This window comes from Herpailurus yagouaroundi, unplaced genomic scaffold (assembly GCF_014898765.1).
Source record: "Herpailurus yagouaroundi ecotype Mexico unplaced genomic scaffold, PumYag 29, whole genome shotgun sequence".
Lineage (NCBI taxonomy): Eukaryota > Metazoa > Chordata > Mammalia > Carnivora > Felidae > Herpailurus > Herpailurus yagouaroundi.
In genome coordinates this window covers 66,306,106-66,324,569 of record NW_024412377.1, presented here as the reverse complement: position 1 = coordinate 66,324,569, position 18,464 = coordinate 66,306,106, and the positions used below count along the sequence as shown (strand labels likewise).

At 37.5% G+C, this 18,464-nt stretch overlaps 1 protein-coding gene across 10 annotated transcripts in view; it reads right to left on the bottom strand.

The window, feature by feature from the left end:
- NSD1 (nuclear receptor binding SET domain protein 1) overlaps positions 1-18,464 on the bottom strand; it is a 150,190-nt gene that overhangs the window by 76,831 nt on the left and 54,895 nt on the right. For all 10 annotated transcript variants that reach the window (XM_040446163.1, XM_040446197.1, XM_040446182.1 and 7 more), the window contains one exon: positions 6,454-6,589. In XM_040446163.1, the coding sequence (XP_040302097.1) occupies positions 6,454-6,589 (136 nt within the window). The remainder of the gene's footprint in view (positions 1-6,453; positions 6,590-18,464) is intronic.

Here is an 18,464-nt window from a genome sequence, read left to right as displayed (position 1 = left end):
CATAAAATAAAAAAATAAAATAAAAAACTGGTAAGATACTAGGTGGCTGGGTGGCTCAGTCGGTTAAGCATCTGACTTTCGCTCAGGTCACAACCTCAGTTAATGAGTTGGAGACCTGCAATGGGCTCTGTGCTGACAGCTCAGAGCCTGGAGCCTGCTTCGGATTCTGTGTATCCCTCTCTCTCTGCTCCTCCCCTGCTCATGCTCTGTGTCTCTCTCTCTCTCTTTCAAAAATAAATAAATATTAAAAAATATTTTTAAAAATTGGTAAGACATATATGTACCTATATATAAGTTCAGAAAGTCAATTGAGAAGTAAATAATTCTCCCATATAAACAAGTAAATTCAAACAACACATTATAATGTGCCAGAACTGTAAAGAGGACAAAAAAAGAAAACTCAGGGCCTGGTGGGTTAAGAGATATATAAACAGATTATGGTAAAAGAACATGAGAATTGCAATACCATAAACATTCACTTTTTAAAAAAGCAGAGATCAGGGGCCCCTGAGTGGCTCAGTTGACCATTTGACTTCGGCTCAAATCATGATCTCGTGGTCTGTGAGTTCAAGCCCCATGTCGGGCTCTGTGATGACAGCTGGGATTCTGTCTGTCTGTCTGTCTCTCTCTCTCTGCTCCTCCCCCACTCACGCTCTCTCTCTCAAAAATGAATAAACATTTTAAAAAAAGAAAAAGTAGAGATCATCGGGCACCTGAGTGGCTCAGTCAGTTAAGCATCGGCTCTTGGTTTTGGCTCAGGTCATGATCTCACAGTTCATGGGATGGAGCCCCACATTAAACTCTATGCTGACAGTGCTTAGCCTGCTTAGGATTCTCTCTCTCCCCCTCTGTCTCTGCCCCTCCCCCACTCTCTCCTTCAAAATAAACAAACATTAAAAGAGAGAAAATCCATAAGGAACACAAAATAAATTTACAGTACTATAGTATATTTACTGAAAAACATCTGTGTGTAAAAGATTACATAAGGACCCAAACATTTCAAATCTGTTGTTCAAGGGTCAACAGCCTAAGGCTCTAGGTGAGGTTTCCAAAAGATGATGAAAATGACAACCAATGTATCAGATCACGTGGAAAAAATTAAAACTAGGAGAGTTTTACTATGAATTCATAATAAATATATAAAAGACTAAGAACCCTCTCCGTCACCAACACACACACACACACACACACACACACACACACACACACACACACATAACTGCAGAAAAATCAAAAAGTTGCGAGGGCAAAGTAAGCACAGGACATTACATGGCTAAGCTGTGTATACTGTTAACATGATAACACTAAATTCCTAATCAAAATTATAACAGGTAAGATAGCAGGATGCTGGAGGTTGGTGAGAGGTTAAGGCCCAAAGCAAGGATTAAAATGATTAATCCACAACTTCTATAGTGAGAAGTAAAAAGTAATCCAGAAGGAACTTTGAGGTACAGAAATTAACTTTCAAAAGATCCAGCTGACAGTTAAAGCTTAAAGAGAGGGTATGGAAAGAGCAGACTGTTTTCTAAACAAGGCTTACAAAATTAACCACTTGACTTTTTTAATCATATGCACTGTATATAACATAAGTAAACAATGACTTCTAAAAGTGATTTTATAAAAATTTGGGTTTTCTGGGGCACCTGGGTGACTTAGTCGGTTAAGCGACCAACTCCAGATTTCAGCTTACGTCATGATCTCATGGGTTCATGAGTTGAGCCCTGTGTCAGGCTCTAAGCTGACAGTGCAGAGCTTGCATAGGATTTTGTTTCTCCATCTCTCTGCCCCTCTCCTGCTCATTCTCTCTCTCACTCGCTCTCTCCCTCAAAATAAATAAAAAAGCTTTAAAAAAAAATGTGGGTTTTTCTAATACCATTTGAAACATTTGGCTTTGCTAAGAAAACAATAAACATGAATGAGCACAATAATATGAACACTGAAGTACAATTTTTAATTTTTCACTGGTATCAACTAAAAAGTGATACAAAGTAGTAACTGTTGAGCCCAAGTAAAGTGTATATGGGTGTTCATTGTGCCATTCTTCAATTTGTCTATAGGTTTGAAATATTCAAAATAAAAGGTAGGAAGGGGAAATTATACCACTACAAAACAGTCAGACATTAATACTGGTCATAGTTTCAGTGTGGTGGGAAACAGGTAACTTTGACAGCAGTCTATCCAAAATGTCCTATTACTAGGCAGCGTCAATGGCAAGACAGGTGATTCCACCAGTTGATGTGTTATGAAGGAGACAAGCAAAAAATAAAAAATAAAAAAAAGAGCATGTTCAAAGAAAAATGGAGCGATGGGGCGCCTGGGTGGCGCAGTCGGTTAAACGTCCGACTTCAGCCAGGACACGATCTCGTGGTCCGGGAGTTCGAGCCCCGTGTCAGGCTCTGGGCTGATGGCTCAGAGCCTGGAGCCTGTTTCAGATTCTGTGTCTCCCTCTCTCTCTGCCCCTCCCCCGTTCATGCTCTGTCTCTCTCTGTCCCAAAAATAAATAAACGTTGAAAAAAAAAATTAAAAAAAAAAAAAGAAAAGAAAAATGGAGCGTTAACTACTAAGAGTGATAATTAGGATTCCAGAACTTGGCTGACTACAGCTGGCCATAAATATAGGGAAATGAAAACAAAAGTAAAAATAACCAAAAAAAGGGGGGGGGGAGGAGACATATCCTGAGATAACTAGCTGTAAGGTTAAATAGATCCATTTTAACATGTTTTGTCATTTTGTCAATAGGAAGCTGTCTTGAATTTAAGAGTTTTAACCTTTTTACAGTGCAAAAATAAAACATGGTATTTTCCAGTCAGTAATGGCACTTGCTCTCTGGTGTGATCACATTCTCGACTCACGAGAAAACAGGCCGGACAGGAATCCTCAAGTATACTACACCAAACCTCCAGTCACTGCACCCTTGCCCTCCCCTAGTGTTAAGGATGCTACCTCTCCTCCCACCAAGGCCAATTTCTCACTGTGATACGACTCCCATCAACCTCTTCCTTTTCCCGAAATCCTGTTATGATCCTGTCTTTGATCCCTTACAACTCCTGTCAATACCCTCTATCTCCAGGACTCTTCTCATCAGCACTACTAACATGATCATCCCCACTTTTAGCAATTCTTCTGGACCCCATATATCTTTCTACCTGTCGCATCTCCACTTCTCTACCTTTGTCTCCGTTTCCAGTCTAATCTAACTTCAGCCACAACATAACGCCAAAAACATCACTGATCTCCAACCCCCTTACACCTAATGGACATTTTATTTGCTCTCCAGGCAAAGTTCAACCAAATCAATCACATCTTCCTTTGTAAAACATACTAGTCACCAATACCACATACCAAATAATCCTGGATTTCTGCTTCCATCTCTGATTTTTCCTCCATCTCTCTTCCAAGCTTAGTAGCTACATACAGGCCTCAAATAATGGCTTCTGCAAAGCCACCCTATTTTTCACTGTACATTTTGTCACAAGCCATCTCATCCATGCCTTGTTCATGGCTTCAGTTAACAACAATAAGCAGATGTCACCTTATGGATGTTTCGGTGTTCTCATTAAATGGCACCACTACTGATGTACTGGTGAAGATAAAATCTTGGGAGCCATCCAAAGATACAGAAACCTCAAGACTTTATTCTCCCTCACTCCTCATTACCCATCCATTACCAAATCATATAGATTTATCTCCTAAGTTGTTCTTTATTCTCTATTCACCATATTCGCCTCACCATAATTACTGACCCTTTTAGCAATTTGCTCTTACTTATTTATAACCTCTTCCAATCCATTTTCTATACTGCAGTCAGAGAAAAGTTTACAAAACACATATCAAATCACATCATCTTCTGCTCATAGCCCTTTAATGGCATCACACTGTTCTAAGAATAAAGTACAGGAATGCATGAGTGGCTTAGTCGGTTGAGCATCCGACTTCAGCTCGGGTCATGATCTCCCGGTTCGTGAGTTTGAGCCCCGCGTCAGGCTCTGTGCTGACAACTTGGAGCCTGGAGCCTGCTTCAGATTCTGTATCTCCCTCTCTCTGCCCCTTCCCCGATTACACTCTGTCTCTTTCTCTCTCAAAAATAAACATTAAAAAAAAAATTAAGAATAAAGTTTAAAATTTTAAGTCTAAAAGATGCTACATGATTTGACTCATATCAACTTTCCCAGCTTCATACTGTGCCACCTTCCATCACTCTATGGGTGGAAGACCACTCAAAGCCAGAGTACACATTATTTTCTGTGCCTGGAACAATCATCTCCTTCTTTTCCTAGTTAATGCCAACTCATCCTCTCAAGTCTCAGATCAAAGATAACTTTACTAACATAACTGCCTCTGAATATCCTGCACCACAAGTCCAAATTAGGTACCTCTGCTATATCACTAATTGTACACCAATTTGGACACACTTCTAAGTAATTATTTGCCTGATTATTTGTTGTTATCTTATCTCTTTAACTGGACTCTAATTATATAAAAGGGCAAGCAGGACTGATGTTTTGCCCATTAATGGATCACAATACCTAGCACACTAACTGTACAATATAGCTAGAAATTGTTGAATAAATGGCATGGACCCAATTAGGGTGCATAGAATAAGAGCAGAGGGGAAGGAATAAAATAATTTTCTACTAGTAGTACTTAAATGTCCAAACAAGCCACAAAGAATAAGATATTTAAAAAATAGTGAGCTGGGCTGCCTGGGGGGCTCAAATGGTTAAAGATCCAACTCTTGATTTCAGCTGGGGTCATGATCTCGCAGTTCACGAGTTTGAGCCCATGTCAGGCTGTGCGCTGACAGTGTAGAGCCTGCTTGGGATTCTTTGTTTCTCTCTGCCCCTCTCCTGCTCTCTCTCTCTCAAAATAAATACTTTTAAAAATTCAGATGAATAAAACAAAAAACAGTAGGTCTTTAGACTTCAGATTTAGACTTTAGATTTACAGATGAATAAAACAAAAAACCTATAAAGGTCTTTAGGTATACCTCAATATACAAAATATAAAATCAAATCCTGCAATTAATCCCACTTTTGGTAAATCATCCTACAGACAGACATGCATATGTGGAAGTTATTCTTTACACTGTTGTGTGTGCAGAGACACATTTATGTTATGTACATATGTATGTGAATATGCATGTATAGGCTTTACAACACAAGATCAGAAACAACCTAAACGTCCATCAACAGGAAAATGGTTATATGAAGTACAGCATATTCAAAAAGTGGAAAACTATGCAGCTGTTAAAAGAGAGAGAGAGAGAAACTGGGGCACCTGGGTGGCTCAGTTAGTTAAGTGTCCAACTTTGGCTCATGTCATGATCTCACAGTTCATGCGATCTCATGGTTCATGAGTTTGAGCCCTGCATTGAGCTCTGTGCTGACAGCTCAGTGTCTGGAGCCTGCTTTTAGATTCTTTATCTCCCTCTCTCTGCCCCTCCCCAGCTAGTGCTAGCTCTCACACGCACGCTCACTCGCTCTCTCTCTCAAAAATAAACATTTAAAAAATTAAAAAATTAAAAAAGACAGTCTTCAATGCACTAACATGGAAAACCTCTAACAAGCAAAAAAAGTAAGCTGTAGAACATGAACAACAACAACAACAAAAAGTGCTACATTTGTGTTAGAATAAAGATGAGAATATATACTTGAATTTATAGAAAGAAACATTAAAAACTGGTTACTTTTTGAAACAGCAGATCAGAGAAAAGGAGGGAGTTGATTTTTTAAATATTGTGAATATATGACCTATGCAAAAACTAAAATACACATATATTAAAATTAAAATTAAATCACAGAACATCTTAATAGAAAAAAGGCAGCTTAAGATCAAGTTTTGGCCCCCACCTTACATTATTTTAAAGATACTGATATTTATGGGGCGCCTGGGTGGCTCAGTCAGTTAAGGATCTGACTTCATCTCACGGCTCATGATTTTGAGGTGCCACACTGGGCTCTGTGCTGAAAGCTCAGAGCCTGGAGCCTGCTTCAGATTCTGTGTCCCCTCTCTCTCAAGAATAAACATTAAAAAAAAAAAAAAAAAAGATATCTGATATTCAAACAAGGCGAATAAGAAACAAAGTACAGTAATTAAAGGGAATACTCTAAATCAAGATTTTAAAATTCAAAATAATTCATAAGCCTTCATTATAATTGTTTCAGCTTGAAAACTTAACAGCAAAGATACAAGCCTAAAGACTGAGGTAGATTCTCAGAGTGACAATGTGGAACTTTAGGTAATAAATCTAACATTTTCCTGGCATCTATAAATGGAATAACTGAATTTTTAAATCATAAACTAAAACTTTTAAAAAATTCAAAAAGGTAAAATATATTAATAACAATTCATCCACAAAATACTCAAAGGTAAAAATGGAGTATTACTAAAGATAGCTACAAATTTTTTATTCCATACTGTATTTTATAACATATAATCAACTACTAGTATTACCTTTCATTTTTGAATGTGTGTTAATCAACGGATCAGAACAAATCCTGCAGGGCCACCATGGGCGTCTCTTGAATTTTGCCCAGATGAGATCTCCAACTTCATACTTCAATGGCGTAGACTTTTTCTTGGGTTGACACTTTAGACAGACAAAACATGGGTCATCAGTAAGAATCAAAACCTTTGAAAATGGTGTACTATTTTACTATTAGCCTTCTGAGAAAGCAATGCACAGAATTCTAGATGAAAACGCCCAGCTTAACAGCAATTACAAAGAACTAAATTGTCTTAATTGTTCATAACACAGCCCTTTATACAGCTCTTAACTTATATTTATTTTATGTAAGTAATCTACCTACATTCATAAAGAAAAAAAGTAATTATTTTGAACTATAAAAACCTAAAAACTGAGAAAAGACACAGAATCATTCCTAGAAGATGTTTTTGCCCTAGTCTTTGCATCACAACATGACTAGGTGAGAGCGGGAAGATTATAAAAAGAATTTAGAAATAATGTCAAGGGACTATGTTGTCCCAAATACATGTCAATTATATCTCAATAAAATGGGGGGGGGGGGAGGCAGGTAGACTATGATCCCTTCTGCAGGTTATATTTGACAACCTTCTCAAACATACACATTCCTATTAATTACATAACAATAATGGCTCTAATGAAATAATCCTGAATGCTACAGGCTAAGCTCTAGCAGTGCCAATGCAACTGACCCAGACTTTGGACCTGCAGAACGGTATACTGCACAACTCCAAGGAACACCCTTCATGTAGAATAAAAAGAATACAAATCAAGCTTCTTGGACTTGTCTAATGTAGAGACTCTAGCTGCATCTTTTCTCCAAAAATAATATGCCTAATTTGTCTGCAATCCAACATCCTCCATCTAAGCTCTAAACCCATGCCTGTGCCTTTAACACACCATAAGCAGACCTCTTGCTTAAGATGAAGACAGCTTTGTGTTCAGTAGGACTGAGCTTCCCACAACACCAAAGGAGTTGTAAGTGCACGGAGATATTCCTAGGTAGCCAAAAGAAGCTCCTAGGGTACTTGGACAAAGATCAACCTCTCCCATTTACTTCAAGGAGACATACAAATTTCTGAAAGTGCCATGTCTTGAAAAAGGTTTGGTGAGCTCCTCCTCCAGACTCAATCTTCCCTTCTTAATGCCTAAAATGAATTAAGGATTCAATAAAGAGTATGCTAAATGAACTGACTGAAATCATTCAAATAAATTGAGTATTCAAATGAATAATACTCCACCTCAAGGAAATCAAAAGAATTGAGCTCAATCCAATGACTTGTTACCAATTCAACTTTAAGACTCCGTTTTCAGGGCTGCCTGGGTGGCTCAGTGGGTTAAGCATCAAACTCTTGATTTTGGCTCAGGTCATGATCTCATGGTTCTTGAGTTCAAGCCCTCCATTGGGCTCTGTGCTGGCAGCGCAGAGCCTACTTGGAATTCTCTCCCCCTGTCTCTCCCCCTTCCCTGCTCACCCTGTCTCTGTCTCTGAAAATAAATAAACTTGACAATAATTTGACAGAAGTTAAATCCCATGGAATGCCCTTATTGAAAATATTGTAATTCTACAAGTATAGACTTACTGGGAAATAAGACAAACTACATGTTATGCTTTGAAAGGAAAAAAAAGAAGGCCATTTTTGCCTGTTATTAGTTTGTAAGTTATCAGGAAAAAAAGGTTTGAAACTTGGCTTTCAAACTTTGAAACTTTAAAACCAAGATAGGAAGACAGGATGGGAAAACAAATTTTTTATTTGCCTGTACTAAAAACTACAATTTGAGTAGGTTCCCATATAATTTATGATCATTTATTTGGCAATCATTGCTAAATATTATATTGGCTGATTTATTCAAGTCCTAAATCACTTTAAAACTAGTAGCTAACATTTACTTGTTTGCTATGTGCTAGACACACATTTTTTAATTCTCTTAAGGTAAATACTGTATTACTACTCTTATTTTACTACATGCCTATGGTCATATGCTATTTAGCAAGTGGCAGAGCCAGGATTCAAATCTGGGTAGTCCAATGCCACAGCCCAAACTCTCAACCACTGCCTTATCATCCAGTAACAATAAAACCCTATGACTATTATATGCTTTATGATAAACTAAGCCATAATCAATCTATGACATGATATTGGTTCAGTCTTCCTCATGTTACTTCAAAAAAGTGATATTATCAGAAGTATAGCCATAAAACACATGCCTCCAAATGTCAACCGTATGTCAACAAGCAATTTTTTAAAAAACATTTTTTAATGTTTATTTTTGAGGAAGAGAGAAAGAATATGTGAGTAGAGGAAAGGCAGAGAGAGAATCTGAAGAAGGCTCTGTACTGTTAGTGCAGAGCCTAGTGCAGGGCCCGATCCCAGGAACCCTGAGATCATGAACTGAGCCAAATTCAAGATTTGGACACTCAAATGACTGAGCCACCCAGGCATCCCAAAAATATACTTTTAATAGCAAGGAAGGAACATAACATAAGTGGTATTAGGTAAAGCCAGAAGCTGAATCACATAACCAGACAAAGTAGTAATGAGTTCTGTCTTCTGACTCTATTACAAATTATGTTATCTTAAGTCACTTAATTCAACCTGTTTCCTAAGCTATAGAATCAAGAAACACCTGCTCTACCATGAACTATCAAAACGAAAACAATTCTATTCCTAATATTGTAACCCAAAGGAAAAACTCAAAAAGTAAATGAATTGTAGAAAAATACTTCAAGTAGCTATTTATGACAACAAAAAGTTAACGTCCAACAAGAGACCTGTTAAGTGAAATATGCTGACAACTCAATGAAATATGCAAAGTGCAGATGAAGTTATGGAATAATGAAGATGTAACACACACTCACACATACAATGTAACCATTCAGAAACCACACTGAAACTATAATGATGATTTTAAAAAATAACAAAGTCAGTGAGAAACACAAAAAATTGTTCCACTGGGGCACCTGGGTGGCTTAGTCAATTAAGCATCCAACTCTTGCATTTGGCTCAAGTCATGATCTCACAGTTGTGAGATCGAGCCCAGAGTTGGGCTCACTCTGAGCGAGGAGCCTACTTAAGATTCTCCCTCCCTGCCTGTCTGCCCCTTCCTCACTTGTGTGCAGGTGCTATCTCAAAAAAAAAAAAAAAAAAAAGTCTCATTAAATTATTGGTATCATGGATAAAGATTGTCACAAACTTGAAGCATTCATTTTCCCCCATGCTCTTTTTTTTTTTTTTAAGATTTTATTTTTAAGTAATCTCTACTTCCAACATGGGGCTCAAACTCACAATGCTGAGATCAAGTCACATGCTCTACTGACTGAGCCAGCCTCTTTCTAATGCTATCTTAACTGATTAACCATGAGAACCAAATAAAACAATGTGTGCAAACACAGTGGAAAATAATGTCGATATAAATGCATATTGTTAATATTATATTATTATTCACAGACAATAACAACCAAATCCAACTAACTTTAACGCATAAAAAATTAGACACAGGCAAGGATTCCAGACCAAAGAGAGGCCTGCATTCATGAAGCAGAGAAAATAATAAGGAAAAATATGACCCATCTCTTCAGAAGAGCTTAAAGATTTCACCTTGGAAAAGTAAAACTTCCAAATAACCAATGTTAAACCCATAATTTATCTGCATACAAACTTACTTAACAACCACAATAGAAAGCTGAACAAGAGACACAAGGATGGGGGGGCGCCTGGGTGGCTCAGTCGGTTAAGTGTCTGACATTAGCTCAGGTCATGATCTCACAGTTTGTGGGTTTGAGCCCCATGTCAGGCTCTGTGCCGACAGCTCAGAGCCTGGAGCCTGCTTTGGATTCTGTGTCTCCCTCTCTCTCAAAAATAAACATTAAAAAAAAAATTTTTTTTTAAAGAGACACAAGGATGAATTCCTGATGCCAAGACACTTGGAGAATATCAAGGAAGACCAGAGTGAAGAAATATCATCTGAACTTAGGCAGGACAGGCACATTCCAGAATGGCTTTTCCTAATATCTCTATATGTACAGTTGGAAAAAATACAATGGTTCTAAGTCTTTTTATATACACTACTGAAGTGAACTCTGCTTACCCAAAAGTATGCCCCACAATACCCCACAAGACCTCATTTGGAAATAGAGTCTTTGCAGATAACCAAGATGAGGTCAGTTAGGGTGATTCTTAATCCAAAATAACTGTGTCCTTATGAAAAGGAAAAATTTGGAAACAGAGACAGACACACACAGAGGGAAGACACATACAGAGGGAAAAATCCTTCCACCAACCAAGGAACTCTTGAGGTAACTAGACATTAAGGAGAGGCCTGGAACAAATATGACAACCCTCAGGAAAAAAACAACCCTTGCCCACAACTTAACACTGAATTTCTAGCCTCCAGAACCGTGAGACAATTAAATTTCTATTATTTAAGCCACCCAGTTTGGGACACTTTTATTATGTCAGCCCCAGAAACCAATACACATAATCTTGTTTAATCCTCAAATGATGAAATGGCAATGTCTCCATTTTGCATATAAAGAAACTGAGGATTGGGGTGCCTGGGTGGCTCAGTTGGTTAAGCACCTGACTTCAGCCCAGGTCATGATCTCGCGGTCTGCAGGTTCAAGCCCCACGTTGGGCTCTGTGCTGATAGCTCAGAGCCTGGAGCCTGCTTTGAAATCTGTGTCTCCCTTTCTCTCTGCTCCTCCCCTGCTCATGCTCTGTCTCTCTCTCTCTCCCAAAAATAAATTAAAAAAAGAAAAAAAAGTTAAAAAAAAAAAAAACTGAGGATTGAAAAGGTTACATCACAACTGTAAAGACCTAAAATTTTAACCTGATTAATTCTAAAGACCATGTTTTTTTTTTAATACAACACATTTTTTCCAATTTCAACTGAATGAATATGGCCAGAACTTGTTTTTAAGTGTTTAAATCAAATCTAAAAACCAACAGGTTCAAAATCTCCATTTCCAGTCTTTCATGGACAGCAACATGTCATTTCAACAGTAAAATTTCCTGTAAAACCCTGTCACTGCTATTTTTAAAGCATTTCCTTCAATCACAATCAAGAACTGGCTGTTGAGCCAAAAGCTATGGTTGAAAGACACTTCAGGTGAGATCTTTAAACACTTTCACTAATAAAATTTCCATGAAGAGGTCCACACCAAACTATATTACATTTCTAAGATAAATTGTGCTCAGGTGGTCCAGGTATGTGCCTGGATGTATGGGACAGGACTTAAATTGTGTTCCATTTCAATGTTTATTAAATGCTACCACAGCATAGATAATCCTTGGATATCAATATCCTTACATGCACATCCAAAACTTAGAGTTGAGTGAACTATTTAAAATCAGCTAACTCATATAACAAGGTCTTTTTTTCTCTTTTTAAAATTTTATTCTGGTAAGGACATTTAATGGAGATCTAGCCTCTTAACAAATTTTAACTGTACAATACATGGATGTCTACTGGTACAACAAACAATATCTTCTTTTTAAAAAAAATTTTAACATTTATTTATTTTTGAGACAGAGACAGAGCATGAACAGGGGAGGGTCAGAGAAAGAGGGGACACCAAATCTGAAACACGCTCCAGGCTCTGAGCTGTCAGCACAGAGCCCGACGCGGGGCTCGAACCCACGGACCGTGAGATCATGACCTGAGCCGAAGTCAGACACTTAACCGACTGAGCCACCCAGGCGCCCCACAAACAATATCTTCTAAAGCAATTTTTTTAACAGTATACATTGATATAGAACTTAAGATAAGGACCTAGGGGTGCAATTACAGAACTTACTACAACTCAAGGACTCACTTTTTGTTTTAGTTAGTAAAAATATTCTCAACATTTGCTAACAGTCTACTACTGCTTCTATTGATTCCAGAAAGAAAATATTTTTAATAACTTGATTTAAAATACCCAGTTTTAAAGGCTATAGTAAGAACTACACTGTAAAGAGCTATGTGAATTGTACTTTGGAATTTCACCTTTTTCTAACCTAGTCAAAAGTGACTCCCTTATTCTTATGATAAAAATAGGTAATGCCTCTATTTTATAAATAGGACACCTAAGGTAAGAGATTATATAAAACTCACATTGTTGTTCTTTTAATAATATATTGAGTGAATAAAATAAAAATACAGATTATCTTACATTTGTGTTAACTTATGTGCTTTATAAAGCAACGATATGATTTCATTATAATTTGATAGTAGCAAAGCTTCTCTGAAAGTCTACATAGCACCAAGCCCACAGTAGGATCTCAGAGACTGTAATCATCTAAAGAGAAAAAAGAGACTTCTCATCCTACCTGTATCTAACACTTAGCCCAGTACCTGGTAAAGAATAGATACTCAGTAAGTACTGCCTAGCTGATTCCACAAACTAACATGGTATATACTTTATTACTAAAAAAAATACTTAAGCATGTATTTCCATTTAAAGGAGAGTCCCTAGCAAATCTGCCTTACAAGAAATTATTATAGAGCTCTTTAGCTGAAATAAAGGACAACAACAGTTCAAATTTTCATGAATAAAGAATGTCTTGATGTGGTATTAATGCAAACCACATTGCATCAAATTTAGATGTTAATTGCAATCTTAACTACTTCACCAGAGCAACCACTAAGAAAACGACTGTCTGTGTATTTAGGGAGGGAGGGGGCACTATCATATAAATGACAAGACACTTAAAATGTTACACTCGGGGCGCCTGGGTGGCGCAGTCGGTTAAGCGTCCGACTTCAGACAGGTCACGATCTCGCGGTCCGTGAGTTCGAGCCCCGTGTCGGGCTCTGGGCTGATGGCTCGGAGCCTGGGGCCTGTTTCTGATTCTGTGTCTCCCTCTCTCTCTGCCCCTCCCCCGTTCATGCTCTGTCTCTCTCTGTCCCAAAAATAAATAAACGTTGAAAAAAAAAAGTTACACTCAAAAATATCTATTTAACATAAAAGAAGATAGTAACAGAATCAGAGGAACAAAAAGACCATAAGATACATTAAAAGTAAAATGGCAGACATCAATCCTACCTTATCACTACTTAGATAAAATGTATGGGGATTTAAAACTACAATTCAGGGTCGCCTGAGTGGCTTTATGGTTGAGCATCCAACTCTTGATTTTGGCTCAGCTCATGAGCCCAGGGTTGCAGGTTCAAGCCCTACATTCAGCTCTGCACTGAGCGTGGAGCCTGCTTGGGATTCTCTCTTTTCTCCCTCTGCCCCTCTCCCTCAATCCCACTTTCTCTCTCTAAAATAAAAAAAAAAATCTAAATAAAAAAAGCCCTGCAATTCAAAGGCAGAGATTGGCAGAATGGACAAAAAATATAATCCAACTATATGCTGTCTACAAAACACTTTATATCAAATTCAAAAAAAGGAGTTGAAAGCAAAAGGTTGGAAATAACACGAAAACAGTAACAAAAAGGGGTAGCTTCTCTATATTAATATCACAAAATATACTTAAAGGTAAGAAGATTACTAGAGACAAACATGCAAATTGTATAATGACAAAATGTCAATCTAACAGGAAGGTATAACAATTACAAATATACATACAACAAACCAGACTCCCAAATTCATAAAGCAGTAACTCATAGAAATAAATATAGAAAAAGAGAAACAGTAACAGAGACTTCAAAACCCACTTTCGGTAATGGAGAGAACTAGACAGAAGATCACTAAGAACATAAAAGGGGTGAACAGCACTAGGCCTAGGCCTAGGAGGCATCTGAAGAACATTTTACCAAACAACCACAGAATACACAGTCTTCCTAAGTATATATGAACATTCTCAAGGATAGACCATATATTAGGCCACAAAAATAAAATTAAAATAAGTGGAATACAGAATATATTCTCCAACCACAATGGAACAAAATTAGAAACCAAAAAGACAAGGGAAATTGGGAAATTAAACAATATACTACTAAATAACCAGTAAGTCAAAGAATTCACGTGGAAAATTAGAATATACTTTGAAAAAAAATGAACACAAAATATACCACAACTTAAAAGACAGAGCAAAAGCAGTTCTTACACGGATTTCATAGCTGAGGACATGTATATATTTTTTAAATCTCTCAAATACCCTAAACTTTCACCTTAAGCTAGCAAGGAACAGCAGACTACACCTAAAGCAAGCAGAAAGAACAATGAAGATTAGAGGGAAAATTAAGAGAATCAAGAATAGAAAAAAAAAAAAATTGACAAAACCAAAAGCTGGTTCTTTAAAAAGATCAACACAACTCATAAATCTTTAGCAGACCAATAAAAAAGACTCAAATTACTAAAATCAGAAATAAAAGTGTGGCCATCACTACTGATTCTACAGAAACAAAAAGGATTAGGAGAATAAGATGAACAACTGTATGCCTACAAATTACATAACCTAGATAAAACCCTAAATCCTCAAAACAAAAACTACCAAAACTAAATGACACAGAAACAATATTTGGGTAAACCTGTAACTAGCAAAGAGATAGACTCAGTAATGAGTAAACAAAAGCAAAGAAAGAAAAAGAAAGAAAGAGAAAGAAAGAAAGAGAAAAAGCAAAGAAAAGCCCTGGATCTAATGGCTTCACTGGGAAGTTCTATCAAACACTTAAATAAGAACTAAGAACTAACACCCATCCTTATCAAACTTTTCCAAAAAACTAAATAGGGAGGAATACTCCCTAATTCATTCTTTGAGGCCAGTATTTCTCTGATACCAAAGCCAGATGAAGACACCATAAGAAAAATACAGACCAATATCCTTTACCAACATTGATGCAAATATCTTTAACAAAATACTAGCAAAACAAATTGAAAATTATACTTAAAAAACAGAGTATCAAATCAAAACATTATTTTGTTATATGACACAATGTTACACAACAATTACATGTCAATTAAAAAACAAATGGGGGGCAGCTGGGTGGCTCAGTCAGTTAAGCATCCGACTTCAGTTCAGGTCATGATCTCACAGTTCATGGGTTCAAGCCCTGATCAGACTCTGCTGACAGCTCAGAGCCTGGAGCCTGCTTCGGATTCTGTGTCTCCTTCTCTCTCTGCCCCTCTCCAACTCACGCTCTGTCTCTCTCTCTCAAAAATAAACATTAAAAAAATTTTTTTTTAACTGGTTAACTATACTGGAATCAAAAAAATTAATAAAAACAAACAACAACAACAAAAACCATACATCATAACCAAGTGGGATATATTCCTGGAAGACAAGGAATGTTCAACATATAAAACCAGCAAATATAATATACCTCATTAACAGATGGGGAAAAAAAATCACATGATCATGACCATGGATGCAGAAAAAGTATTTAGCAAAATTCAACACTCATTCATGATAAAAACCCATACACTAGGAATCGGAAACTATCAACATAATAAAAGTCATATATGAAAATCCCAAAGAGAACATCATGCTTAACTGAGAAAGACTGAAAGTCTTTCCTCTGAGATAAAGAACATAGCAAGGATGCCTACTTTCTCCACTTCTATTCAGCAAATTCCTGTATGTCCTAGTCAGAGCAACTAGGCGAGAAAAATAAAAGGCAACCACATTTGAAATGAGTAAGTAAAATTATGTCTATTTGCAGATCTTATATGTAGAAAACCACAAAGATCCCACAAAAAAATTTTTTATTTTTGAGAGAGGTGGAGAGGGAGAGAGAGGGAGAGAGGGAGAGAGAGGGAGAGGGAGAGAGAGAGAGAGAAAGAGCAAAAGAGAGAGAGGGAGAGAGCAAAAGAGAGAGAGAGAGAGAGAGAAGGCACACAGGCAAGTGGGGGAGGGGCAGAGAGAGGGAAAGAGAATCCCAACGTGGGGCTCAAACTCATAAACAAGATCATGACCTGGGCCGACGTCAGAAGCTCAACTGACTGAGCCACCCAGGCACCCTGAAATAAACCTTTTTTTCTAGCATTGGGACTGTTTATAAATATTTACCATGCCCTAAGCAATAAAGTGTATCTCAATCAATTTGAAAGGATTGGAATCATATGGAATATATTTCCTGTCCATAGTGTAATTAAGCTAATAATTAATTACAAAAGGGGCACTGGGGTGGCTGGCTCAGTTGGTTGAGCACCCGACTCTTTTTTGTTTGTTTTTTAAGTTTATTTATTTATTTTGAGGGAGAGAGGGAGGTTAAGCAGGGGAGCAGCAGAGAGAGGGGGAAAAGAGAATACCAAGCAGGCTCTGCACCACCACTGCAGAGCCTGACCCAGGGCTGGAACTCACAAACCATGAGATCATGACCTGAGCTGAAACCGGGAGTCAGCAGCTCAAAAGACTGAGCCACCCAGGTGCTCCTAAAACGTTGGTATTACCACTGTGGAAACAAAACTTGCATAATAAACAAATACAAAAACTGTAATTGTTAGGTACAGAATTCTGAGGTTTTTTTCATTTTAAACATTCTTTAATCATGCAATTGTTTTATGCAACTTGGTTAAAAAGATGTAACAAGTAGGGGCACCTGGGTGGCTCAGTCAATTGAGCATCCAACTTCGGCTCAGGTCATGATCTCATGGTTTGTGGTTTAAGCCCCACGTCAGGCTCTGTGCTGACAGCTCAGAGCCTGGAACCTGCTTCGGATTCTGTGTCTTCCTCTCTATCTCTCTGCCCAACCCCTGCTCATGCTCTTTCTCTCAAGAAATGAATAAACATTAAAAAAAAATTTTTTAATAAATAAATAAAGATGTAACAAGTAAAACTGGTTAAATGGGTTTTTTAATTTCTCCCATTACTCCTCAGTCATTTTAAGATATATTGTTTAACAATACTAAAAAACCTAAGTAGAAATGACAGTCTTATCTCTGTCTCTGTAGCATGTCACATAATAGTAGATGCCCAGATGTTTGCTGAATTGATGAAATTTAGTTTAAGTAATTCATGTTGGATCACTCAATCATTCAAATATTTACTAAGTTTGGAAAGTGGTAAAAACAGTGATGTTTCTAGGGGGTGAAAATTATGAAAGACACACTTTATTATGTTAGTAAATTATTTTCAAGGAAACTTCTTTATATTTAAGCATTTGATAAATGTTATGAGTGACAAGACTACACTTTCAGGGATCATTTCTATAGTTCATCACTAGAGGCCAAAAATATATTCTGACTAGCATATAACTGAATATAGAGATGGAACAAACAAGTCCTCTGGGAGCTCAGTCTCTCTGGGAGAGAGAAATGAACAAAGTAAAACACTATAGCTCCTAAGCTGGGACTGGGATGGGAGGTGTACTCATCTTGGGGAAGAAAGATCACTAGTTTTATTATTAGTAACAAATTTCTCAAAACAAACTTCAAGAGATAGTGACAGTCAAGGTAAGAATAGCTGTAAAATAAGGCTAGAACCTAGATAATATTTCTGTCTCTGATCTCCTATTCCACCAATTCCTACCTCAAAAGCTAACACTACACCAAGCTGTCCACAGTTTCCCTTTTAGATCATACTCTTTGTCCTTCCATCTCCTTTCTGCCTGGAATTCCTCTTTCTCCTAGGTCTTCTCAGAAAGCCTTACTTCCATCACCTACTATCTCTTGGCTGGGCTAAGTGCTTAAGTGTCTACTATATCCTATCCTATCTCTTGGTTTACCATTATACAGAATTTAGAATTTGTATTTATCTATTCCAGTCTCTAAACTTCAAGAAGACAAGGTATCATCCACTCCTACATCTCCATTATCTGGGACAAAACACATGTTCAATAAAAATGTTTGAACTGAGGGGCGCCTGGGTGGCGCAGTCGGTTAAGCGTCCGACTTCAGCCAGGTCACGATCTCGCGCTCTGTGAGTTCGAGCCCCGCGTCGGGCTCTGGGCTGATGGCTCGGAGCCTGGAGCCTGTTTCCAATTCTGTGTCTCCCTCTCTCTCTGCCCCTCCCCCATTCATGCTCTGTCTCTCTCTGTCCCAAAAATAAATAAATGTTGAAAAAAAAAATTAAAAAAAAAAATGTTTGAACTGAACTGAAACAGGCTATAA